The sequence below is a fragment of the Colletotrichum truncatum genome (assembly GCF_014235925.2).
Source record: "Colletotrichum truncatum strain CMES1059 chromosome Unknown Contig_0006, whole genome shotgun sequence".
NCBI classification, from domain to species: Eukaryota; Fungi; Ascomycota; class Sordariomycetes; order Glomerellales; family Glomerellaceae; genus Colletotrichum; species Colletotrichum truncatum.
The window spans coordinates 439,633-461,507 of NW_027222403.1; the positions used below are offsets into that span (position 1 = coordinate 439,633).

General features: G+C 53.6%; 5 protein-coding genes across 5 annotated transcripts; 2 read left to right on the forward strand and 3 right to left on the reverse strand.

The window, feature by feature from the left end:
• Window positions 1-540: 540 nt before the first annotated feature.
• CTRU02_209390 (AkeP protein) lies at window positions 541-1,920 on the forward strand (the record flags this gene model as incomplete). The annotated part of the gene is made up of 3 exons (XM_036726774.1): window positions 541-752; window positions 826-1,300; window positions 1,369-1,920. The coding sequence occupies 3 exons, from the start codon at window positions 541-543 to the stop codon at window positions 1,918-1,920; spliced, it is 1,239 nt and encodes a 412-aa protein (XP_036581483.1).
• A 441-nt stretch (window positions 1,921-2,361) lies between these two features.
• Window positions 2,362-4,014, reverse strand: CTRU02_209391 (J domain-containing protein C3E7.11c; the record flags this gene model as incomplete). Its single annotated transcript, XM_036726773.1, has 2 exons — window positions 2,362-3,833; window positions 3,909-4,014. The coding sequence occupies 2 exons, from the start codon at window positions 4,012-4,014 to the stop codon at window positions 2,362-2,364; spliced, it is 1,578 nt and encodes a 525-aa protein (XP_036581482.1).
• Window positions 4,015-5,025: 1,011 nt separating this feature from the next.
• On the reverse strand, window positions 5,026-5,972 carry CTRU02_209392 (NAD dependent epimerase/dehydratase; the record flags this gene model as incomplete). The annotated part of the gene is made up of 2 exons (XM_036726772.1): window positions 5,026-5,475; window positions 5,529-5,972. The coding sequence occupies 2 exons, from the start codon at window positions 5,970-5,972 to the stop codon at window positions 5,026-5,028; spliced, it is 894 nt and encodes a 297-aa protein (XP_036581481.1).
• A 2,551-nt stretch (window positions 5,973-8,523) lies between these two features.
• Window positions 8,524-10,170, forward strand: CTRU02_209393 (squalene synthetase; the record flags this gene model as incomplete). Its single annotated transcript, XM_036726771.1, has 4 exons — window positions 8,524-8,579; window positions 8,665-9,724; window positions 9,783-9,944; window positions 10,054-10,170. 4 exons carry the CDS (start codon window positions 8,524-8,526, stop codon window positions 10,168-10,170), a joined length of 1,395 nt encoding a protein of 464 aa, XP_036581480.1.
• A 3,654-nt stretch (window positions 10,171-13,824) lies between these two features.
• On the reverse strand, window positions 13,825-15,161 carry CTRU02_209394 (subtilisin-like protease; the record flags this gene model as incomplete). Its single annotated transcript, XM_036726770.1, has 2 exons — window positions 13,825-14,493; window positions 14,556-15,161. 2 exons carry the CDS (start codon window positions 15,159-15,161, stop codon window positions 13,825-13,827), a joined length of 1,275 nt encoding a protein of 424 aa, XP_036581479.1.
• Between the last annotated feature and the right edge of the window lie 6,714 nt (window positions 15,162-21,875).

The following is a 21,875-nucleotide window of genomic DNA, read 5'->3' on the forward strand; positions in this document are numbered from 1 at the left end:
AATGCAACCAAGCCAAGATTTGAATAGATTGCGGGTACTATGGAGAAGCCAGCCTTGGCAGTTCGCGATAGCGCCGAAGCGCACCGTTTTTGGATAGCATCATGCAGCTCCTGTACTTGTATACCAGTAAACCTCGCCTTGCTTCCAGTACTCGGCAATCGGGGCAAGGGTCATACTGTAGCTAGCAAAGTAGACGACTATGTTCAACGGTCACCGATAATCCTAAAATACGTGCCCGAGTATGAGAGAATTGTTTTCCCTCCTACTTACTACGTAGCTTTTCTGGCCCTCAAAAGCAAAACTTGGTGCACTCAGTCTTGCGTATATGGTGTCCCGGAAATCGTCCGCGGACTCAAGCCGGAGTGGGGTCCGAATCCGGGACGAGTCCGATGGTGCGACCAAATGACTCGGCAGCTTCCTTGGCTAAGAAGGACGTAAAAAGGAGAACGCGGTGGAAGTGACGATCAGTAAGATATAAAAATGATCACCAGGCCTCTAAATAAGTTCTTAATCAAGCAAGTCATTGCTTGACCGTGAAAAATGTTTGCAAAGATCGCCGCCAGTCTTCTAGCCGGCCTCGTAGGTCCGGCGCTAGGTCAGCTCGATGCCGTGCCCCCCGGTTTCAGCACGGAACGGTGGGCGTGGGTCTCCAACGAGGATCCGCTTCTCGCCGTGATCCCAGGCCGTTTCAACCGCTCCATGTGGGAGGCCCCTTCTGCCGCCGAGGTGTCTGACCCCAGTGTCGCCGCCATGTAAGTCTATCACAACTGCATGCGCTTCGCTTCGGTACCTTGCCCACTAACAATGGAACGACGTGTAACATAGCAACGAACACATCAACCAAACCAGCTTCGTCGCCTATGACGAGCGCTTCTTTGACATCATCGGACCGAACGCTACCGTCGAGCAGCTACAGGTCCTCCCGTTCCAAGTGCACGAAGCCTCGTGCTACATTCCCGAGCAGTCACTACTCTTCTTTGTAGAATGGGGACCGCCAGGAGGCGAGAACGGCACGCATGACTGGCAGTATATCTTGGATGTCCGCACCAACAATCTCACCAAGATCCAGACGAACCCACCCACGCTTAATGTCCACGGGTGCGTCTACCAAAATGGCAAGTTGCATGTCGTCACGGATGGAGGGCCAGATGAGACGGCATACCTGGCGATCATCGACCCCAAGACGTGGGAGCGCAAGACCTTGCTGAACAACTTTTACGAGCGACCCTTTATGAGCTTCAATGACCTCGAGTTGGACCGTGAGGGTAACTACTATATGACGGACTCCAGATCCGGCTGGGTATGTATCCGACCAAGAACCGTCGCGTCCTCTACTTAGTCACTGATCAAGCGCTAATGTATTGCAAGGGCCGAGACTTGAACCCCTACTCCATGCCCTCGCTGCCGACGGTATACTTCGTCAACGGCACCACGCTGCGGATCAAGGAGCTGGCGTACCTGCAGGGCAACACCAACGGCATCTCGCTTTCGCCCGACGACAAGACGCTCTACCTAGCGGACACGGGAGCCTCCGAGACCAAGCCGTCGCGGCGGAACAACCTGGGCCCGCGCGACCTGTGGGCGTGGGACTTTGCGGTTTCGCCGTCGGGACAGGGGGAGGAGAGACGGCTGCCGTTGCTGACGAACCAGAGGTTGCTGAGCCGCGCCATGCAGTACTTTTACGACGGCGTCCGCGTGAGCCGCGGCGGGTGGATCTTTGGGGCGGGCGGCGAGGTCGTTGACGTCCTGGACCCCGAGTCCGGGTGGACGCTCGGCTCGATCCGCGTTGGCGGCGGCGGGAACGACCCTGTTAACGTGGCGTTTGGCGAGCACGAGATGTGGATTGTGGGCAAGGGTGGTGTGTGGCATGTCAAGGATATTCGGGAGAGACTTGATAAAGGCAATTTAGCCGTTGCATAGTCACTGCGAATCCGATGAGAAGTTGATGTCGGTTTCATGGTTCTCCCGTCTATCAAGTCTGCCTAGACAGAAATAACATCTCGTAAACAGACTTTTCCCACATTATCCTGTTTGTTGTGTTTTGTTTCTCCTGACGAAGACAACGACTGGCAATGGCAAGTCTTCTGATTGCATCTACATAACTTGAACACAGCCATAGGATAACTCGTGGGATTGTACGCGTGGATAAAACACACAGTACTTATTCCAACCCAAAAGCCAGTGACAATCATGACCCGTCAAATCCATTAGTGAGAGATCTCTCGCATATCGGCCGTAGCACATGTTATCAACCTGTATTGATCAAAGTATTACAAGAGTACATGAAAACCCCCATCAAAGGAGCAAGGCCAATAGGAATAGGTAAAGAGGTGAATAAACGTCAGTTTTCTAATGTAAACGCTACGACTTCTCGGGCTTGGGAACGTTCGGTGCATCCTCCGCCACTTCTGCCGCGTGGGCATGCTCGTGCTTCTTGCCCTTCTTCTTCTCTTTCTTGATGGCCGCCTCGGCGACGAGCTGCTCGAAGACGAGATAGTCGCCCTCCTCCTCGGGCGAGCGCTGCGCCTTGGAGAAGATCTCGCCGATAATCACGAGCGCCTCAGCACGCTCCAGCCTCTTAGAGAGAGGCACCTTCTTGTCGTTAAGAACGGCGTCGCACACCTCGCGCAGCACGCTCTGGATCTCGAACTTGGAACCGCGCCACGCCGCCGTCAGGATCTTGCCCGTGACCCGTCTCTCGTACTCGGCCTTGGCCTCCTCGGACCACTCAGAGCCGCCCTTCTCCTCCATGCGCGCCATCTCCTCGATGGTCTGCTGAGCGTCGATGGCGCTGCTGATGGTGTTCCATGTCTCCTTGACAATGGTTCCCTTGTCCTTGACTCTGCTAAAGAAGCCGCCGATGCCGAGGAACTTTTGGCTACGGAGCAATGCCGTCGCCTTGGCGAGGTATGTCTGGCCGATGGCGTGCAGGATGTCGAGGCCGAACGACTCCATCTTCATGTTCTCCACCTCAAGGCGCGTCTTCTCCTGGAACGACTTGGTCACGTCGGGGCCCTTGTCGGTCTCGGTCCACACGCTTATCCGGTCGAGGAGCTTGCGGGCGAGGGTGTCAACACGCTCCTGGCGCACACGGGCGCGCTCCTTGTCGTACGCCGCAAGCTGCTCGCGCTGCTCCTTTGTCAGACCCTTCTTCTTCTCCTTCTTGCGCAGCGACTCCTCCGTCTCGGCGTTGGCAGCGACCTCGTCGGACGGACGGTCCATCAGCGCGGGGCGGAGAGGGATCTGTGTGCGTTTTGAGGCTGAGGTGCCGGACGGGCTGGGCGACGGTTCTCTCTGGTAGGGGGGCGGCGGGGCTGCGTCTTCGACAGTGGGAGCGGCACCACCCTTGGAGGAGGCGGCGGTGGCTTCGGCTGCGTCTCGGGCCTTGAGCCTTTCCTTCTCGTCTTCGACCACAACGGCGGGGGGTGGTGCGTTGGCGGTGCCAGTGGCGGCGGCGCTGGGGCCAGCCTTCTCCGCGTCGGCAGCGGTCTTCATGCTCTCCTTCTTGGCCTCATCCGTGCCGGGGAACTCGCCCTCGGCACCCTCTGCGCCCTCTGCGCCCTCGGCGCCTTCCTCACCCTCATGCATCGTGATGTCCATCGTCGCAGTCAGATCCTTCATCAGGCTGATCTCGCCGATCCAATCAACGAAGGCGTCGCCGCCAAAGATGGTGGTGAAGAACTCGGCGGGGTCGGTGAAGCCCTCCTGGGGTTTGGCATGGTCCTTGCCATACTTGTCGTAGGCGGCTCTGAGGTCCTTGTCGGACAAGACTTGGTAGGCTTCACCGATCTCTTGAAACTTTTCGTGGGCGGTGGGGTCATTGGGGTTCTTGTCTATGCCTTGGCGTCAGTCTTGCGCGCTCCATACCGGCGATATTTGGAGGAGATGCTGCGAAAGGCGCTACTCACCAGGGTGGTGGACGATGGCCAGCTTGCGGTAGGCCTTCTTAATTTCAATATCGGTGGCGGTGGGCTTCACGCCCAGCGTGTCGTAATATGCTGTGTCGACAACCATGGTCGATGTGCTGCGGCAGGGTATCTAGGGGGGCGGAAAAAAAAAAGGAAGAGAGATCTATGTAGAAATCGCAATAGAATAAGGTGAAAGAAGAGTAATACGATCGAGCGCGGGAGAAATCGCGGGGTGCTGGCGGGTAGGGATGCCTGCGATAATATTCAAAGCAAATCACAAGGAAAACAATGGTGACAGCAGGCGCACCGCAGTGATTATTTCTGTGGATTTACGTTTTCGCGGTGCCCCGCCAAATTACGTCGTTGGCCGATTCTGTCTGTTTGGTGGGCTGCCCAGCCTGCTGACGGCCCGCCACATGAGCAGTGACACCACCTCAACCCAGTGGGCAGTAGTAGTGGTGGTGGTGCCTGTTGGGCTGCCTTTTTTTTCCCACTCTCACCTTCAGGCAGTAGGAAGCTGGCGAAGTCCACTGCGGCCTTGGAGATTACGTGGACAGGGGCCTGTTGACAGGGATGACGTTGCACATCATTTACAAGCCCAGGTGAGACCAGTCCTACATCACAGACTTTGCCTTTTTTAAATACTGTTTGTTGCTATGCTAGTAAGCTCAATCTAACAATCTAATGGGCGTAGCGCCAGCAACTATAGCCATTATTTGCGGAAGTCTTGTTATCTCCACTCAATTTCCGATAAATAGAGAAACCATCTGATGGACCGAAAATGCTGAAGCTTCGACTCCTCACAAATTTACAAGCTCCCTTGTCCGCATAACGATGCCGTCGCCGTAGTTGATTCCGACGGCTTCTACGCATTGCTGGTGGGACCCCCGGCACCTCAACAGAGTTGCTCATTGCATCGGCAATCCCGACTCATCATGGGTCATCACTTTACGCCCGGTATCAGCCCGACTTTTCTGGATTCATGCTATGCTGCCAGTTTGGTATGAACTACTCCGTCCCTTTCGGAATATGGAATCCCCACGTCCTTTTTGCTTTCTTTCTTCGATTCTTGCCAAAATAACCAGTGCCAATACGCCGAACCCAAGTTTGTCCCAAATTATTTCACGCCGTTAGCCTTCATGCGCTCAAAGCATCCCCGGTAAGCGTCGTGCACCTCGGGTACCTCGTAGTTGTACTCCTTGAGCTTCTTGACAAGCTTCGTGGTGTCGAGCTTGCAGTTGCTGCGGCCGGCCTTGATGACCTTGGCCTGCTCCTCGAGAGAGAAGTTCTTCCACGTGAAATCGGGACGCACAATCTCCTTGAACAGAGACAGCACCTCGTTATGGGAAATGGCGCCAGGGTTCGTGAAGTTGTAGATGCCAGTGTCCTTGTGCTCGGCCATCAGAATGGAGGCGGGCAGAAGATCGTGCAGGATGGTGTTGCTGTTAGGGATATCGACAACGCGGTCGTACTTGGCGATCTTGGTAACGAAGTTACGGGAGTGCAGGTCGTCGCTGACGGGCATGCGGAGACGGAGGATGAGGCAGTTCTTGTAGTGCTTCATGACCTGCGATGCGGTTAGCTTTGCGCCTATCGAGAAAAAGAGGATGTTTGACCTACCTCTTCGACATGGCCCTTGGTATCAGAGTAAAAGCTGCCCTTGAAGTTGGCGGGGTCGGTCTCGAGGTAGCCGGGGCCGCCGATGGGATGGGCGTCGTCGTACTGGTAGATGCAACCGGTGGCGAAGACGGTGATGTGAATGCCCTTGAGGAAGCAAGCGTCGGTGAGGTTCAAGGTACCGACAACGTTGGATCGCATCGTAGCCTCCTTGTTGTCCTCGCACCAGTCGACGTTAGGGCGGCCAGTGCAGCCGGCACAGTTGAGGACATGGGTGGGCTTGACCTTGTCGAGCTCGGCGAGAACGCCCTCACGGTTCTCCATGCGAACGGTGGTGGTGTAAACCTCCTTGCCCTGGTTCTCGAGGAGGACCTTGAGGTGGTTCGCAACCCAGCCTTCGCCACCCCAGATGAGGAAGCGGTTTGACGCATGTCCGTTGGTGGCCATTGTGATTTTTTGTGATGTTTGGCTCGTTATCGCAGGAAGCTTAGAATGGATCGAACGTGTTCGTTTCCAGAAGTATCGACTAGCTGGGATGCTATAAACTGTAAAGAGGAAGGTGAAATATAAATCGGAAGTGGTCTTATATGTCCGTCGCTGGCAAGGGATGAAGCCGTGGGCGGAAAAGAAACGAGGAGGGGAAAGGACAAATTGAGTATTTGTAAGACCAGATAACAAAGTTCAGTGAAAGAGACGGTGTGAAAGGGAGATTATTTATCTGGGGTAGGCATGACAGCGCAAGTGCGACCCAAGGGAGAGAACCGGAAACTTTGTGTTCAGGTACGAGTCGTATCTGCATTTCAGCCGTAGTCGACGCCAGACCTCCCTTCCCGTCGTATCTGAACACTGGATCTTCGCAGCCAGCAGCTAGTAGCAGCTGCCACCGGCACTGGACGACAGGCGTTCATGTCGTTCCCACCCCCACCTTCGGGACTTGAGGTACCACCTTCAAGGCGCGACCCGTACTGCAAACTTACGTACCTCGAGTACGAAGCTTACCAGGAGCTACGTTCCATGTTGATGGCGCTATTAACGGATGAGAGGGGGGCAACCTAGGGCTGGGGGGGTAGAATAAGCTATTTGCAGTCAATAGTCGAAAAGAGCTTTGTCATGGCTCTATGTTTTGTAAGCAAACAATGCGCCACGAGCGCCGGAGACAGTATAAACCAAAAAAAGATGGATAATGATAATGATGTTAGCGGTAGACTTGAAGGCAAAGTAGCTACTTGCTACTTGCTGTCGTTGAGGCTCTCAACACAAGTATCGTGGATCCATGGGCCTAAGATGAAAGGAGGCTAGACAGCGTCGTTTGTGCTCCCTTGGAGATGCAGCAAGTGAGACATTGCCGTCGAGAGTGCACACCGCATCGCTCTCCCTTGAGTCGGTGGCGGTGGAAAAGAAGCGGATGAGACTTGGAGATTTGGGGGCAAAAAGGCTTCCCACATGGGTGCCGGAGGTGTGGGGGAATACAGAGCCTCAAGACTCGATATAAGATAAGGACAAAAAAGAAGTAAAGGGGTCTCTGCCGGGTTGCGTGATGTCTGACGACACGGGAAACCTCTAGCTAATATTTCAGGGACCGAACGATTGCGCACCCATGGTCTGGTTCGGAAGCCCAGGACAAGAGAGGGGGAGGCTGAGCTGCAAATATTGGAACTTGATTGCTTCCGCGTCGAGCCATACGCAAAGTAGTCGATGCTCCCCACTCACACCTCAATTGGCGGCAGCAGTAGCAGCAGCAGGAGGAGGAGGAGGAGAAGGATAGAAGTACTTATAAATATCGGTCGCGGCCTTACGCATGTGTTTGTGTGTGATGCCAAGATACCAACCAATTTGCATTTGCTTGGAAAGATGTTTCTTGTGAGTGGATTAGCTGAAAGAAGGGTTGGAGTGCGAAGAAGCCAAAGCAATTTCCATCTTGCATGGAAACATGTTTCTTGTCATTCGACTAACTGAAAGAAGGGTTAGAGTGCGAAGGACCAATCCAACGACTCCATCTTAAGGCGACATGACCCTGAGATATAGGCAATCCCCTCCGAGACCACAGCTAGAAGGAACAGGGTCGCCATCCGTGCCTTCTTTCCCCCCCGCATCTGTCCCCTCTACTGGTAAGCAGGCATAGCAGAGCAGGTAGGGTCCTGCACCACCGTCACCTTGAAGTGAGCCAATCATAACCCGTCGTCCGTCCCATTGGCTCGCTTAAAATTTAGCCGGGCCGGTGTCTTCCCAAATGACACCCGACTTGCAGTCTGTTCCTGCTGAGCAAGCCTAGCAACAGCGGGCCACACGCTGTGTGTCACTGTAGCATGGCGTCGCCCGCCGCCCATCCGCGTAGGTCCACCACTCAGAGGCCAACCACCGCTCTGGCTGTCAAATGGGCACTGGCCCCAACTTTGCCTAGGCCCGCACAACAGCCTGCCCACAGCGCACTGCACCCACCACACCACCGCTGGAGCTTGGCAGATCGTTGCATTTTGGCAATTTGGGGGAGCAGATGGGCTACTGGGGTTCCTGCTGTTGCTGCTGCTCCTTCCGGCTGAATGGGATTGGCTACTCTTGATGACAGCGGAGAATTCTTCCCTCCTATTCCCGCTCGTTTTCTTTGCTGCGTGGTGTTGTTGATCCTATCCAGACCGTCCCTGTCGTCAGTCTCGCACCCAGATCGCACGCTGTATCCTGCTGCTGCCAATCTGATCTGACTTGATTGTTCTGTGTATCCTCGCGAGCTGATCTGTGCCAAGCACTTGGGGACGTGGAGAAAATCTGCAACAACAACAGCCTTCTGTCAATCTGCGCCGTATATATTGGGGCCACGAAACCCGCAGACCTTCATAAGCCCTCGTCAAACCACTGCGACGACTTGTCTGACCTGGCCTCATTCGTGCCCTCACCGCCCGCCTCAAGACTTCTCTGACTGTCTTGTCGTCGTTCCCTCCCCTCCTCCTCTTACGCCCGTACCGCCGCAGTCCACCGTCCGTTGCGACGACCACTTGCCATCATGGGCGCCCTCTACTACGTCCTTCATCCCAACCAGCTCCGCGCCATCATCCAATGGTACTGTCTACCTCCCACCTCGTCTCATGCGCGCTATATGCACCGCGCTTGAAACCTGCATCATATTTGCTAACTTGCCCCCCAGGAAGGTCTGGCACGAACCCGTTCACCGTCGCGACCCCTCCAAGGAAGACCCGACGCTGCAATCATGCTTCGAATTTCTGAACAAGACGAGTCGTTCCTTCTCCGCCGTCATCCAGGAGCTCACCCCTGAGCTGCTTGTTCCCGTCGCTCTATTCTACCTCGTCCTGCGCGGCCTCGACACCATCGAAGATGACATGACGATTGATATCAAGAAGAAGGAGCCGCTGCTGCGCAAGTTCGACACGCTCATGGAGACGGACGGATGGACCTTCACCGAGAACGGACCCAACGAGAAGGACCGCGAGCTGCTGGTACACTTTGACGACATCATTGTCGAGCTGAAGAAGATCAAGAAGCCCTACTATGAGATTATCAAGGACATTACCATCAAGATGGGTAATGGCATGGCCGACTACGCTCTCAACGCCGAGCACAACGAGAACGGTATCACTTCTGTCAAGGACTACGAGCTGTACTGCCACTACGTTGCCGGCCTTGTCGGTGACGGTCTGACCCGCCTGTTTGTTGAGGGCCAGATGGCCAACCCCAAGCTTCTGGAGCGCCCCGAGCTCACCGAGTCCATGGGCCAGTTCCTCCAAAAGACCAACATTATCCGTGATGTTCACGAGGACTACCTTGACAAGCGCCGATTCTGGCCCAAGGAGATTTGGAGCAAGCACGTCGACAACTGGGAGGATCTTTTCAAGCCCGAGTACCAACGCCAGGCGCTCGAGTGCAGTTCCGAGATGGTTCTCAACGCCCTCAAGCATGCTGAGGAGTGCATATTCTACATGGCTGGCATCCGCGACCAGAGTGTGTTCAACTTCGTCGCCATTCCCCAGAGCATGGCCATTGCGACCCTCGAGCTCGTCTTCCGCAACCCTGCCATCTTCTCCAGCCATATCAAGATCACCAAGGGTGATGCATGCCAGCTCATGAGCGAGTCCACGCAGAACCTGTTGGTTGTCTGCGATGTGTTTAGAAGATATGTCCGCCGGATACATAAGAAGAACGACCCACGCGACCCCAACTACGTGCAGATCAGCGTGCAGTGCGCCAAGGTACGTAAACGGTGTCTTTGTCCGTGTCCAAACTCAATTGCTAACTGACATTGTGTAGATTGAGCAGTTTATCGACTCATTGTTCCCGAGACAGGACCCCAAGAAGCTCGGAGAAACGGCGAAACAAAAACAGCGGGGCGAGCCGGGCATGGACCCAGGCGAGGCCTTCATATTGGGCGGCATGGTCTTGTTGACCCTCTTTTTTGTCTCTGCTCTTATGGTGAGTCCAAAATTTTCGCTCCTCGCTTCTTTTTCTCTCTTTCTTCAATCACCACCACCGCCCTTCTCACTCTCGTTGCGCCACAACACATTTACTGACACAAATCAAGATTGGAACTGCCTGGTTCTTTGGTGCGCGCTTCGACGCCCTCTGGAAGACGGAAAGCGTCTACTGGCCTGGCATGGAGCCCAACGCGGCCACGCCGTTGGAGCACAAGGAGCTGTAACATCAGACAGACGAGAACAAAAGCTGTTCTTACGCTTCATCTGACTTGTTGACGGTACATATTGACGAGGAGTTTTGCGGTTGCTCTGCCGGTTTCGGCCACGAAATATTGAGCCCATACTAATGTTGCTAATACACCCCATCTACGATGGTTTTTGCGCCAAGCCTGCCGTTCGTCGCCATGCCGAATCTTGTTGGCATGTATTTCGTGATGACTCTTTCTCTATCTGTAGATGCGAAAAAACCCAAGCACGGATGTCAAATTGCAATTCAGTCCCACCGCAAGGTGGTCATGACTGTGGTTGTGCCGAAGAAGTGCTGATATCAAACCCACCGGCAAAGACCTCGTCCATAGCGGCGAGTACGGGGCGGGCGTGTCTTCCACTGTCCTAGGGACGCGCTCTTACTGCTCCGGCTTGCAAACATACTTTGAATGTACTCCCGTTATATGTATGATGTTTATTCTTCGTATTCCATGTCAGCCGCCGTTTACTGGCGTCGTCATCGCCGTCTGATCCACGGGCGTCCTTTACTCGGGTGACAAGGCTGCACAGCATAGGGCAGTTTAGGGTGTGTCGAGGAAGAAACACAGGCCTCCATGTCTGCCGTTGAGCCAAGCTTCCTCTTGGACCTCAGGCTGTTGATATATGCCAGGGAAACGTAGAAACGATAAATTCAAATCAGTTCACACAAGGCTAAGGGACAGCTGGGTTGTCATTGTAATAAGAGTAAAGCTATGTCTGGCCCAGCATGATTGCTAAGATTCGCAAAGGCAATGCGGCGGCTGAGTGTTGCGGCTTGGCTTCTACACGCATATCGGATGAGAGACAACCGTGTACCTGTTGTGTTACTCGGACTCTGGCCAGTAGCCGGCGACCGACCGACTTCGTCCCATCTCTGAGTGAGGACACAGAGAGGACACAGAGAGGACACAGAGACGAGCGAAGCAACGGAAGGTGAGAAGAGGCCAAGTCACAAAAAAGACCGTTTCTTGGGAATGCTTCCTTCCTCGGCGTTGACGCATAAACTCCGACTCCGGGGGACGACCTGTGCACCGCACCGCCAGTCTCTCGTCTCCCATGCTTGTGGACATGTGCCCCCTCGCATTCGTGTCTCTCTTTCGACCGTTTTCCCGCATTAGTCTGGGCGTGGAATGGATATATCCCCCTCTTCAAGACATGTTGCAGGAATCCCTGGACAGCTGAACTGCTTTTGACCATTTACTGTGGTCCCGTTTGAATTATTTACAGACGCAGCAGGATGGGGAAGCATCTTTTGTTGTGGAAGACAAATATTATTCCCTGCCCAAAAAGGCACCAACCACCATCCCAGCCCCTTTCCAGCCTCGGCTGTGTTCCAGGTTTCGTCGAGGACGTGTCTGTTACAAGAAAGAAGAAGAAGAAGAAGAAGAATGCTGGGAGAAGAAGGCAGTAAAAACCCCCCTCCCCCCCATGACGCCAAGAACTCGGTTCTCCATACCCGCTACATTAAACTTCATGGGCCAACCCAAGGGAAGGGAGGGAACGAACTGCTACATACCTTACATAGGAGGCGGTCCCCCCCTAACGGGATACACACTCACGATACGGGATATGCTTCAACGACGTTTTGGGAACCAACTTTTTATTATTATTTATTTTTCTTCTTTCCTCTTTCGGCAGGGGGGGGGGGGGGGGGGGGGGGGGGGGGCTTTTATGACCGTTTGTGAGTCTTGGTATGTGGGTTCTTGGATCATGTCTGACAATATATCGATCATCGTAATATCGTGGTGGTGTCTAAATCTGGCCTATTCGGTTCATTGCTGTGGATTGATTGATTGATTTACATAGTCTCCCCGTTCCCCGTCCCCCCGTCTCCCGTCCCTCTTCCCCGATTTCATCATCCGTGCCGGTGATGGAGACAAATTGTATCGACTAGATACGGAGCACATTATTCAAACCACTTTCTTTTTCGTCTTCGTACCAAGACAATTAGGAAGTCAAAATGGGGCACGGTGGGAAATCAGATTTCCTATTCCGTCTCGCGGCCGAAAATACCCATCTGTAGATAGACAATATACCGTCAACCCTCCCCCCAAATTGTACTCCGTACCGGGGCCGTTGACTCGTGCTCGGAGGGGGGGGGGGGGGGGCGCGGACTCGCTGGTTATCCCTTTTCATCCCACCGTATTTGTCCAGATTCCCATTGTGCAAATTCCAGACGTTCACAAATAATCAACCCACTTTTTTAAGAAAGAAGGTTTCGGGAACCTGCGAGCGAACAACACTCAAAAAAAAAAAAAAAGAGGCGTGGTAAGGGGGGGGGGGGGAAGTCCCAGATCTAGCCCATCATCAATCAGTCCAATCTCACTTTTCAAGGTTTGGGGAAATCCCGCTGGAGAGAGTGCGCCGTACCCCGTGATTAACTAACTCTGATCCGTCGGGGAATTTTAACAATCTTTAACTTTTTTTTCTTCTTCTTCTTCTTTTTTTTTGTCGATGTCATTCACTATAACTATTTTTTCTGCCCTGTTGCTATTATTTTAATTCGCAAGCAACATTTCAATCGCCTCTCTGACATGTACCGCGTCTCGCAAGTAAACCCGCCCATCAGAATATTCCCTATTCACTTCCGCCGCGCAAACCCGAATGCGACGGGTCTCCCCCAGCCTCGGCCGCAACGCTCTCCGCGAGAAAGAAAAAAAAAAAAAAAAGCACGAGGTATCACACACACCCACACGCCTGAGTTCGTCCCAATTCTTGGCCTGTCGGCAGAGAAGACCGTGAAACCTTCCTTGCATCCATCACGCCCGCTCTTGGACGCGCTGGGTCTCACCTCACAGTGTTGTCATGGCGTCATTTCCATCGCAAACAAGATGGAAAGCGAGTGCGTGTTGGTGTGGGTGAGTTGAAGGTGGTGTTGTGGATGTGAGTGTGAGTGTGTGCGTGTGTGAGCTTCACCGGCCGGGGAGCCGGCCGAGAGGACCTCCCGCAGCGTCGCATCGCAAGACGAAAGTGAAAGAATGCCCATTTCCTAGGCCATCGATACGTCTTCCAATGTATGACGTTTGTCCATCTTGTTTTGGGTCTGAAGACGTTCACGGCGGTTTCCCAACGGCGTGGCCGTTGAACAAGTATAGATGCACAAACCACAAATCACAAGTAGCGAGATGAACAAGTTTAAGTCCGTAGCTGTCTGCTCTCATTACCTAATTTCTGCTTCTTGCAAATAAATACATGCTTTGGCTTATGAAGAAAAATGACTTCAAAACTAGACAGAAAATGAAATAAAAACCCAAGACAGCGGGATAAGTCGTCGTGAGAGCAATGATACGAGGAACCAGCCCCGTCGAGGGTTTTTGTTTTTTCTTGTCTGTTATTGAAATGCGGTGTTTGTGAGACCTCTTCTCTTAAGTCTTTACATACAAAGTTATGCCCGACTTCGGGTTTGTTGTTTGGATTTGTTTGGGTTTGCAGTCGAAAAGGGCCGCTCGCCATGCAAATATGACTGGGTATCCTCTAAAAAATGCTGTGAATTTTTTCATCGTCTCCCCTCGAATAAAAACACACATGTCGCAGTATTAAACCAAGGAAAGCGAGGAAAAAAATATCAGACGCCATGTCATGCTTTGATTTGAGCTCTCGTAATTTCGTTTCCAAAATTTCGGAAACACACTTTAGAGCTGGCCGTTGTTGACGATAAGGTTGGTCGTACCGGCCGTGTTGCCCTTGACAGAGGCGCCAGAGGCCTCGGCGAGGGCGAGGATGCGGTCGGTGACACCCTTGACAGTGTTGATGCCCTCGAGACCCATGAGGTAGGCGGCGAGGCCGGCAACGTGTGGGGAGGCCATGGAAGTGCCAGAGAGGGTGTTGGTAGCAGTGTTGGAGGTGATACCAACGGAAAGAATGTTGACACCGGGAGCGAAGACGTCGACGACCTGTCCGAAGTTGGAGAAGGAAGCCTTGCGGTCGTTGCGGGCATCGATGGCACCGACGGTGATGGCGGAGGCAGCAGAGGCGGGGGAGGTGTTGCCAGCATCCTGGTTCTCGTTACCGGCAGCGACGACAGGGACAACACCGGCGTTGTTCAGGGCCTGGATAGCGCGGTTGACGGCCTGGGACTGGGAACCACCGAGGGACATGTTCATGACAGCCTTGCCAGTGAGGTTCTTCTTCTGGACGTCGTCGATAACGAACTGCATGCCCTCGAGGACACCAGAGTTGGAGCCGGCACCGTCACCGTCGAGGACCTTGACACCGATCAGGTTGACGTTCTTGGCGACACCGAAAGTGCGACCACCGATAGTACCAGCAACGTGGGAGCCGTGACCGTTCTCATCAGTGTCCTATACCGCGTGTTAGTCTTCTTACCGCACTCATACCTGCCCTGTTAATATACGAAACATACCACGTTGTTGATGAAGTTGCCACCAAAGGTCGCACGACCCTCGAACTCGGAGTGGGTGGTAAGAATACCGGTGTCGACAATGTAGGCGGTGATACCCTCACCTCCGGACTGGTCGAAAACGTAGCCAGTCTCGCCGGAGGCGGCGTGGGAGAGGCGAACAAGGCCGGGAGGGGCGTTGGTCTGAGAAACGGTAGCGGACAGCTTGACCTTGGCGTCCTGCTCAACGTAGGCGACCTCGTCGGCACTCATGACGTTCATGATCATGGTGTCGTCGGCCTCCATGGTCATGGCGCGCCAGCCGTTCATCTTGAAAGACTTGACGGAGGTGGACAGCTCACGGCCATCGAGGGCACGCTTGCCAATGTTGCGCTTCTTGATGGCGGTGATGAAAGACTGCTGCTTCATGTCGATAGCATCATCGTCAAAGGTGTTGTTGTAGACAACGATGTACTTGTTGGGGATCAAGTCGGCGGCGTCGAGGTTGGAAATGGGAACACCCATGAAAGTGCCAGAGGGGGCGGTAGAGCTGCCGCCAAGGCCGAAGGGGGCTGCAAGGCCGAGGGCGGGCAGAAGAGCCGCGACGAAGGTGGAAACGGCGCGAACCATGTTGGGCGATAGTTGTATATGTAAATAAGTTGTTGATGAGATTGAGCAAGGAGAATATACGGGAGAGAGCTAGCTCGTCGTCGTGTGGTCGTCTAGTAAAAGAACTTTTTTGTTGAAGAATCGAAAATATGAGACCGCTGGTCTTCTATTGATAGTTGGAGAAATAAATGGTCGACGGGACAAAGAAAGATGTCGTCGAGGCCGGCACGGAAGGAGGCGTGCTGAAGAGTGAGTGACTCGGAGTGGAGTAGGAAACGGCGGAAGGAGCGCAACGGCGAGAGAGAGAAGATGCAAGAAAGGATCCGGATACCAGTCACGACACAAAGCCTTTGTTACGAATCTTTCTCACGGCGAATAAAAAAAAAGCCGAACCTGTTGAAACAAGGTGTAATAAAAGAATAGGCGAAGCGGAGGGTTGAGGGTTTAGCTATCCGGCCACACGGGAAAAAAGTCGTGGGAGCTGTTGATGGATATACTAAATTGGAGAGGAGGATAAGATGGAGAGAGACGGAAGACAACAAGAGAGAGAGAGGGACGAAGCAAGAAGAAGTAAGAGACGGAAGGCCAAGCACAGCTGGGTCTGGATGGAGGTTGAGAGAAGTATCTTAAGTATAACGACAGGCCACGAGGAAAGAAGGGGGGATGGAGGGATGGAGTGGACGACAGGACTAGGGGACGGGAGCGAGCCGGGGTCAGCGGTACATCAAGTATCTGAGCAGCTGTACCCTGTCTTGCCTTGCCTTGCCTTGTATGGGACCGGGACTGGGGCCTGACCTGGGGCCTGGAGGGGCCAAGGGGCCGGGGGGGCTTGAGGATTGAGGATTGAGGGTTAGGGAGTGTGGGCTTGTGCTTGTGCAAGAAAAGACGGGACAAAGCTGGCCAGGGTTGAAGCAACGAACGACGTGGACGAGTGGGAACAAGAGACGGAATTGGAGAAGCCAGAGGGGACAGTGCTCTCTCTCTCTCTCTGCGTGTGTGTGTGTGTGTGGAAGGCCGCGAGTTACTGCACATGAATGACAAGCCCGAAGACCCATGGACCTAAAGGGAAAAAAAAACAAGACAAGGAGGGAGAGCCGAGAAAGAGACGAGGAAGAAGAGAGAGAAGAACAAGACGAAATGAGACTGAGATGCAGATGCCGTGACCAGAAACTCAGACCAAGACCAAAGACCAGACAGATGCAGATGCAGATGCAGGAACAGATTTGGGTGAGAGTACGTACTCTTTTTTTTTTCTTTTTTTTTCTTATTTTCTTAGCAGTCACAGCAGTGCTTGGCAATCAATTTGTGCATGGCATTGGCAGTGTGGCAGCTGGCAACGAATAAGGTGCAGATGCAGACCGAGAAACGGCCAAGTACTTCAGCCAAGTACCGTCATACGCTCACGCAGTCTCAAGAAGAGGGATCAACAGAGCAGCAGAGCGTCTTAGCCCACCCTTTGAGGGTCCTGGCACACACACACACACAACCACCAGTCCCTCGTTAATTATCCTGTTGCCTCTGTCCTTACTCGGTACGGCGTAGCTCCCCTCGGGAGACTGCCGCTGACACCAGGCTAAAATGTGAGGTGCATACCTATGGTGCGAAGGGGTTACGACTTAACGGGGGTGTTTTCCTAGGTCAGGGGCTACTGTAAGGACCGATAACGATTGCTGGGTAAGACCCCTTCATCAACAATTAGTCTTTTGTTTTTTATTTCTCGTTTTGCTTTTGCCTCTTTGGCTGGTTTAGTGGTGTCGCCTTCGTCATGAATGATTTCGGGGCCATAGGTGATTAGGTGTCCCAGGTCTAATTCCGGGCGTCAAATCAACCACATCCAGGGCGCCACACACACGCATACATACATACGCACACCAAATTCAGGCCAACCATCCCTGGCACCCCCATCAGTGACGTGCGGCGAATGGATGGGACGGTGGGTCAACGGTGCTGTTCTCGTTGGCGGGAGGGATGATGATGGACAATTCGATCTTCGGGAGTCATTCATAGTCGTCATCAGGGCAGGCAGTTTGCAGAAAACAAACCATGCAAGAGAGCGTTCTGCGTCTGTCTGATGTCTCAGTCTGACTATATGCGCATATTCGCCCAGAGCCTCGAAAATACGACACATTAAAAAAAGAGTCGAAGCGGAAGAGGCGCATGGAACAGAAACATGCCATCGCAAGCCCGCCCGCCTTCTCTTCTCGTCTGACGGCAATTACGCAGCTTGCAGCAAATGAGTGCCGCAGCCACGCGCGGAGAAATAATAATAATAATACTAATAAAAAACAACAAATGGTGCCGCCCCTAGGAGTCGCAGGAAACATGCACAGTCTGAGAGGTAGACACATGCAGGCTGGTGCGTGTGTTGTTGGACAAGCAAAGCAAACCGTTTCGATTGCAGCAAGCCCAGATTTCAAATGGTGCGGCATGAGCTCATCTGATTGGTTCCCCAATGGCTGGGCCAGCAAATGTCTCTGTACTCTAACGTAGGCATTCTTTGTGTTAAAACCGTTTAGCATCTTCCCAGCTGCTTCCAGGCCCCTCCCATCCATCCTTTCCTGCCGTTGCGTACGTGTGTATTTGTGTGTGCCCTTTCCTTTACCATCTTGCTACCTGCAGTAGGTAGGTACATTGTCAACATTGTCTTCTCCTCTTCAGTCGGCGGGCCTCGTTCGAGGCAGGAGGAACTCCTCCAAAGCTATCCGTAATGCGTACCCTTGTGGGGCAGGCAAACCTGCATCTCCTTTTTTTTCCCCTGGGAACTTGCAGGCACTACCCATACTGTCTCCTAGTTTAGTATAGTGAGCGGTAAGAGGTAGGAGGTACCCATGCCCTTTCCTCTTAGACGGGCAGTGGCGCCTGCCTTTTTTTTTGCAGGGGAGACACTCAAACAAGGTACGTACTGTAATAACGGAGGCTAGACCCGAGCTAAGGAAAGCGTCAATCCGTAGCGGTTCCCCTTTTGGGCGTCGCAGCAGCCAAGCGCGCTTCTGAATGGCCGTGCCAAGTCAAACAAGCCCAACATCTGGAGACGCTGGTCGTCGATCCTACCCACTGGGGCCGGTTTCGACCCTGCCCATTTCGATCAATCTGTAACGTCCAGGTTCGCCTCCAGCCTAGCCTCTCTGCCTTTTGGGTCCCACAGCGCTCGACTACCGTCCAACGGAGTTTTACCGTACGGGGTTTTTGCAACTTGAATGCGATGCTCTCTGCTCTGGTTTTTTTGCTTGTCCGTCACAAAAAAACACATCAGCTTATTGGCCGTAATAACCACCAGAACCCTTGCCGTAACGGACTGACAGGCTGGGCTGCGAGGCTGTGCTCTGCTCTGTGCTGTGCTGTGCTATGCTAACTATCAACAGATTTATGAACGACCACAGCCAAACCGCCTTACGTACACCCTTGCGCCTCTCAACTCCCGACAGCATCAGAACTGGTTTTAATGTATGTCTTCTTGGCTCGATATCATTCTTGTGCATGGCATTCGTCGTCGATACAGTTATCAACTCTTGGCTCGTTTGTATCTAGTTCTTGACTTTGCGCTATTCTCTCGGCGTGTGTCCCCTCCCTCAGCCAGCCAGCCGTGCAGAGGGCATCTGACTTGTATGTACACCGAAACTCATTAACTCTCTAGATTCGTACAACTCCGTACTGCACACATCCATCTCGCAGATACCCTTCGCCTCTGCAGCCTTCAGCCGACCCGTCATCCATTCCTCCCCTGACACCCAGTCAGTCCCTCAGTGCGGGCCCCCCGTCATTCACTGGCCCAGACCCCACCATTCCGGGACGAAGCTTTATATCTCATCATGAAAATGTCTATTCGTGGTCATGACGGGTTGCGCTACTACCACCGAGACTTTACTGCCGTCTGCCGATTGCCGTGATGCCTGCCCATCGTCTTTGCTTGGCATCTCTGATCTCGCCATGTGTGTGTGTGTGCGGTCTACGGGCTCCTTCCCGACACCGAGTCACGGTCTCCCCTCACGTCACTCACCTGCACACTGACTGCTTGTCTGCTATGTACCTAGGTGACAAACTGCTACTAAGCCTCCCAAGCAATTAACACTAACCCCCCAAACCTCGGAGGCACGAGACGGGCGGCCTTACATCTTACATTGGCAGCGTGGCAGGTTACGTGCGGCTCGGTCTGCACGTCGCAAGCCAAGCGCCATTGCCGCAGCCAAGTTGGGTATATCAAGAGGCAAAAAGAAAGGCTTGGAGTAACACGATAGTATCATGGCTTGCTTGGCCTCTCCTCCCCCTTCCCCAAGGACTTTTTGCAATATCGCGCTTCAATGCGGTCCAAGAGGTGGCATCATGCAGCCAAACTGTAAACATCTCAAGCACCCCGTCCACGTCCTTTCGGTTTTTGGTGGTCCATGGGGTCGACAATACGACCTTCGAGGAGCTTCTTTCGAAACCGTTGAAACCCGTGAACCTCCTTCGCGTCCGAACCCCTCTCCCCTTTGACTCTGGGGTTGGATGCGCGGGTGCTTGGGTATTGTTGCGGGAGATTGACGTAAGGGCGTCTGTGGTTTAACCTGTTTGACGTGACGTGGGCCTTGCTCCTCCTCCTCCTCCCCCCCCCCCTTCCCTCCGCCCTCGTCGATGGGATCTCAGGCACTGGCCGATGCGGAGAACAGACCAGAGAAGGCGCAAACTACGACCGTGAACAAAGTCCATGATCCTTAACGTTGACAACCGTGAGTGTGCTCCGAGTGGTCGTACCAGGGCCGAAAACAGCTCGCCCCTGTAAACTACCCTCCTGTCAGACCCAGACATGCCTCCTTACAGAGTGTACCAAGCAACCCACCCCCCGGCCTCCAAACTAGGCCTGAAGGCCTGCAGCGCAACATTCGCAGTGGGAAATCCTTTGCGATGATCTCTCGTCTCAAGAAACTACTTGCTCCCCAAAAAAAACAAAAAAAGAACCGAAAGGGGGGGACGTGCCAAGACCATCTCCCGTCCATCGTGCAGCGCTACTATTCTTTCTCCAGGCGAAGCCAAGGCCTTAGGCGAATGCAGGGAAAGCAGCACATCTGGAACGCTTGTCTTTGCAAGCGCAGGTATTGACTGTTTTGACACCAAGCCGGGCAGTTCTGTCGTGAACTGTGCTCCAGATTAAATGAACTCTGCAGCGGAGGATTATTTAGAGGTGAGATTTCAATCTACTGGACGCCGGCATCTCAGTGATCCAGCTCCTGGGAGCGATACAAGGTTCGCCAAGGTTGCTCGACAAGCAAGGTTGCATCTGGCTCCGCCGCCGCCCTTCCCTTCACCCTATTTTTCTAGGTTAATGCGCCCAGGCGACCATCAAAGAGGCTCAGCACCGCCAACTCTCTTCTAGGAAATGCTTGTACCGTATTTTAGATTGAGGCCCTTTCAGTGCTTTAAACTTCCCATGTTGGCTTTCATATCGAGCCGCAAGGAGATCGCCGCCCGGGGGCCCATCTGTGTGCTAGACTGATGGACTCCATGCCGGTTGTCTCCCGAAATGAAAGGTGAGGGAAAAAAAGAAGAGACGACACGACCAGAGCTGGCCGCACGATCCATATGACGGCTTTAACACCAATCGTGGCACTGATACTTAATCTTGGGGCGGATTTATCACCAGTTGCCCACCATTGTCAGGAACTCCTAGTCCGAACGGTTCGGGCAATACGAATCATCATCCCTCATACAGCGATATGAGATCGTTTCCCTTTGCAGCTTAGCCCAAGGAGCACGTACCGCTCCTTTTTTCTGTATCGTGATTATTACCTAGGAAAATTTCCGCTGCTTCGCCCATCTCCGCGCTGTGTAATCTGTAATCTGGCTGCGGGTGACCGGCCCTGCCAATCATCGGAGCTACGTCGCACGAGGGAGGGCGCCAGAAACCCAAAAGGGTCGCGCACGTTCGTTCCAATCTCGGGAGCCTCCCCCATCTCGGAATGGAGCGATCTACCCATGGCATCATGGTCCTGGGGCCCCTCCCTCAGTGGTGGGTGGCTTTTGCGTGGACAAAGAGTTAAACCAGTGTGTGAAGTTATGCAAGTCTTGCTGAGCCTGTCCGTTGTGCACAAACGGCTGCTACTCCAACGGCGGCGCCGCCCAAACGCCACTCCGCTGCGGGAGTCAGTCGCCTACCAAATACCAATCGTTGTCTGGTGGCCAAGCGATTGGAAACCAGTCACAGACCTCAAACTGTCAGCACCACCCCAGACGAACAAGGTCCACTGGTCGTTGACGCTGTACATAGTCGCTGCACTAGTAGCAACAGTGATGCGGCGTTCTCGGGATGCGGGAGGCAACACGTACGCAATCTTGGTTGTATATGTCTTGGTTTTTATTTTATCCGCTTCTTTCTTCGGTGCTGACGACGGCGTGCTTCAACATTGCTTTTGTTAGAGGCTCTGCATTCGTCCCTTGGAAGGTTTGGCCATGCTGTGCCATGTGGAAGGGTACTGCCAGCGACCTCCAGAGGACGGACGACAGATTCACGGCCAATCGGCGAGAAGCCGCTGTCATCACGAGTCGTTGTCGTTGTCCAGTCTTGATTCCTCTTAATTTCGTGTTATCCATTCCTCCGCCCGCCTCCGCCCACCGGCTGTTGAAGGCCTGGTGTACTATAATAATGGCCGGAGATGGCTGTGGGCTGAGAGAGGGAACCACAAGACCCGTTGTAAATCAAGGCCAAGGAACATCTCGGCTCTGATTTACAGCACGCGGCCAGCCCTAGATTGTCGCCAGCAC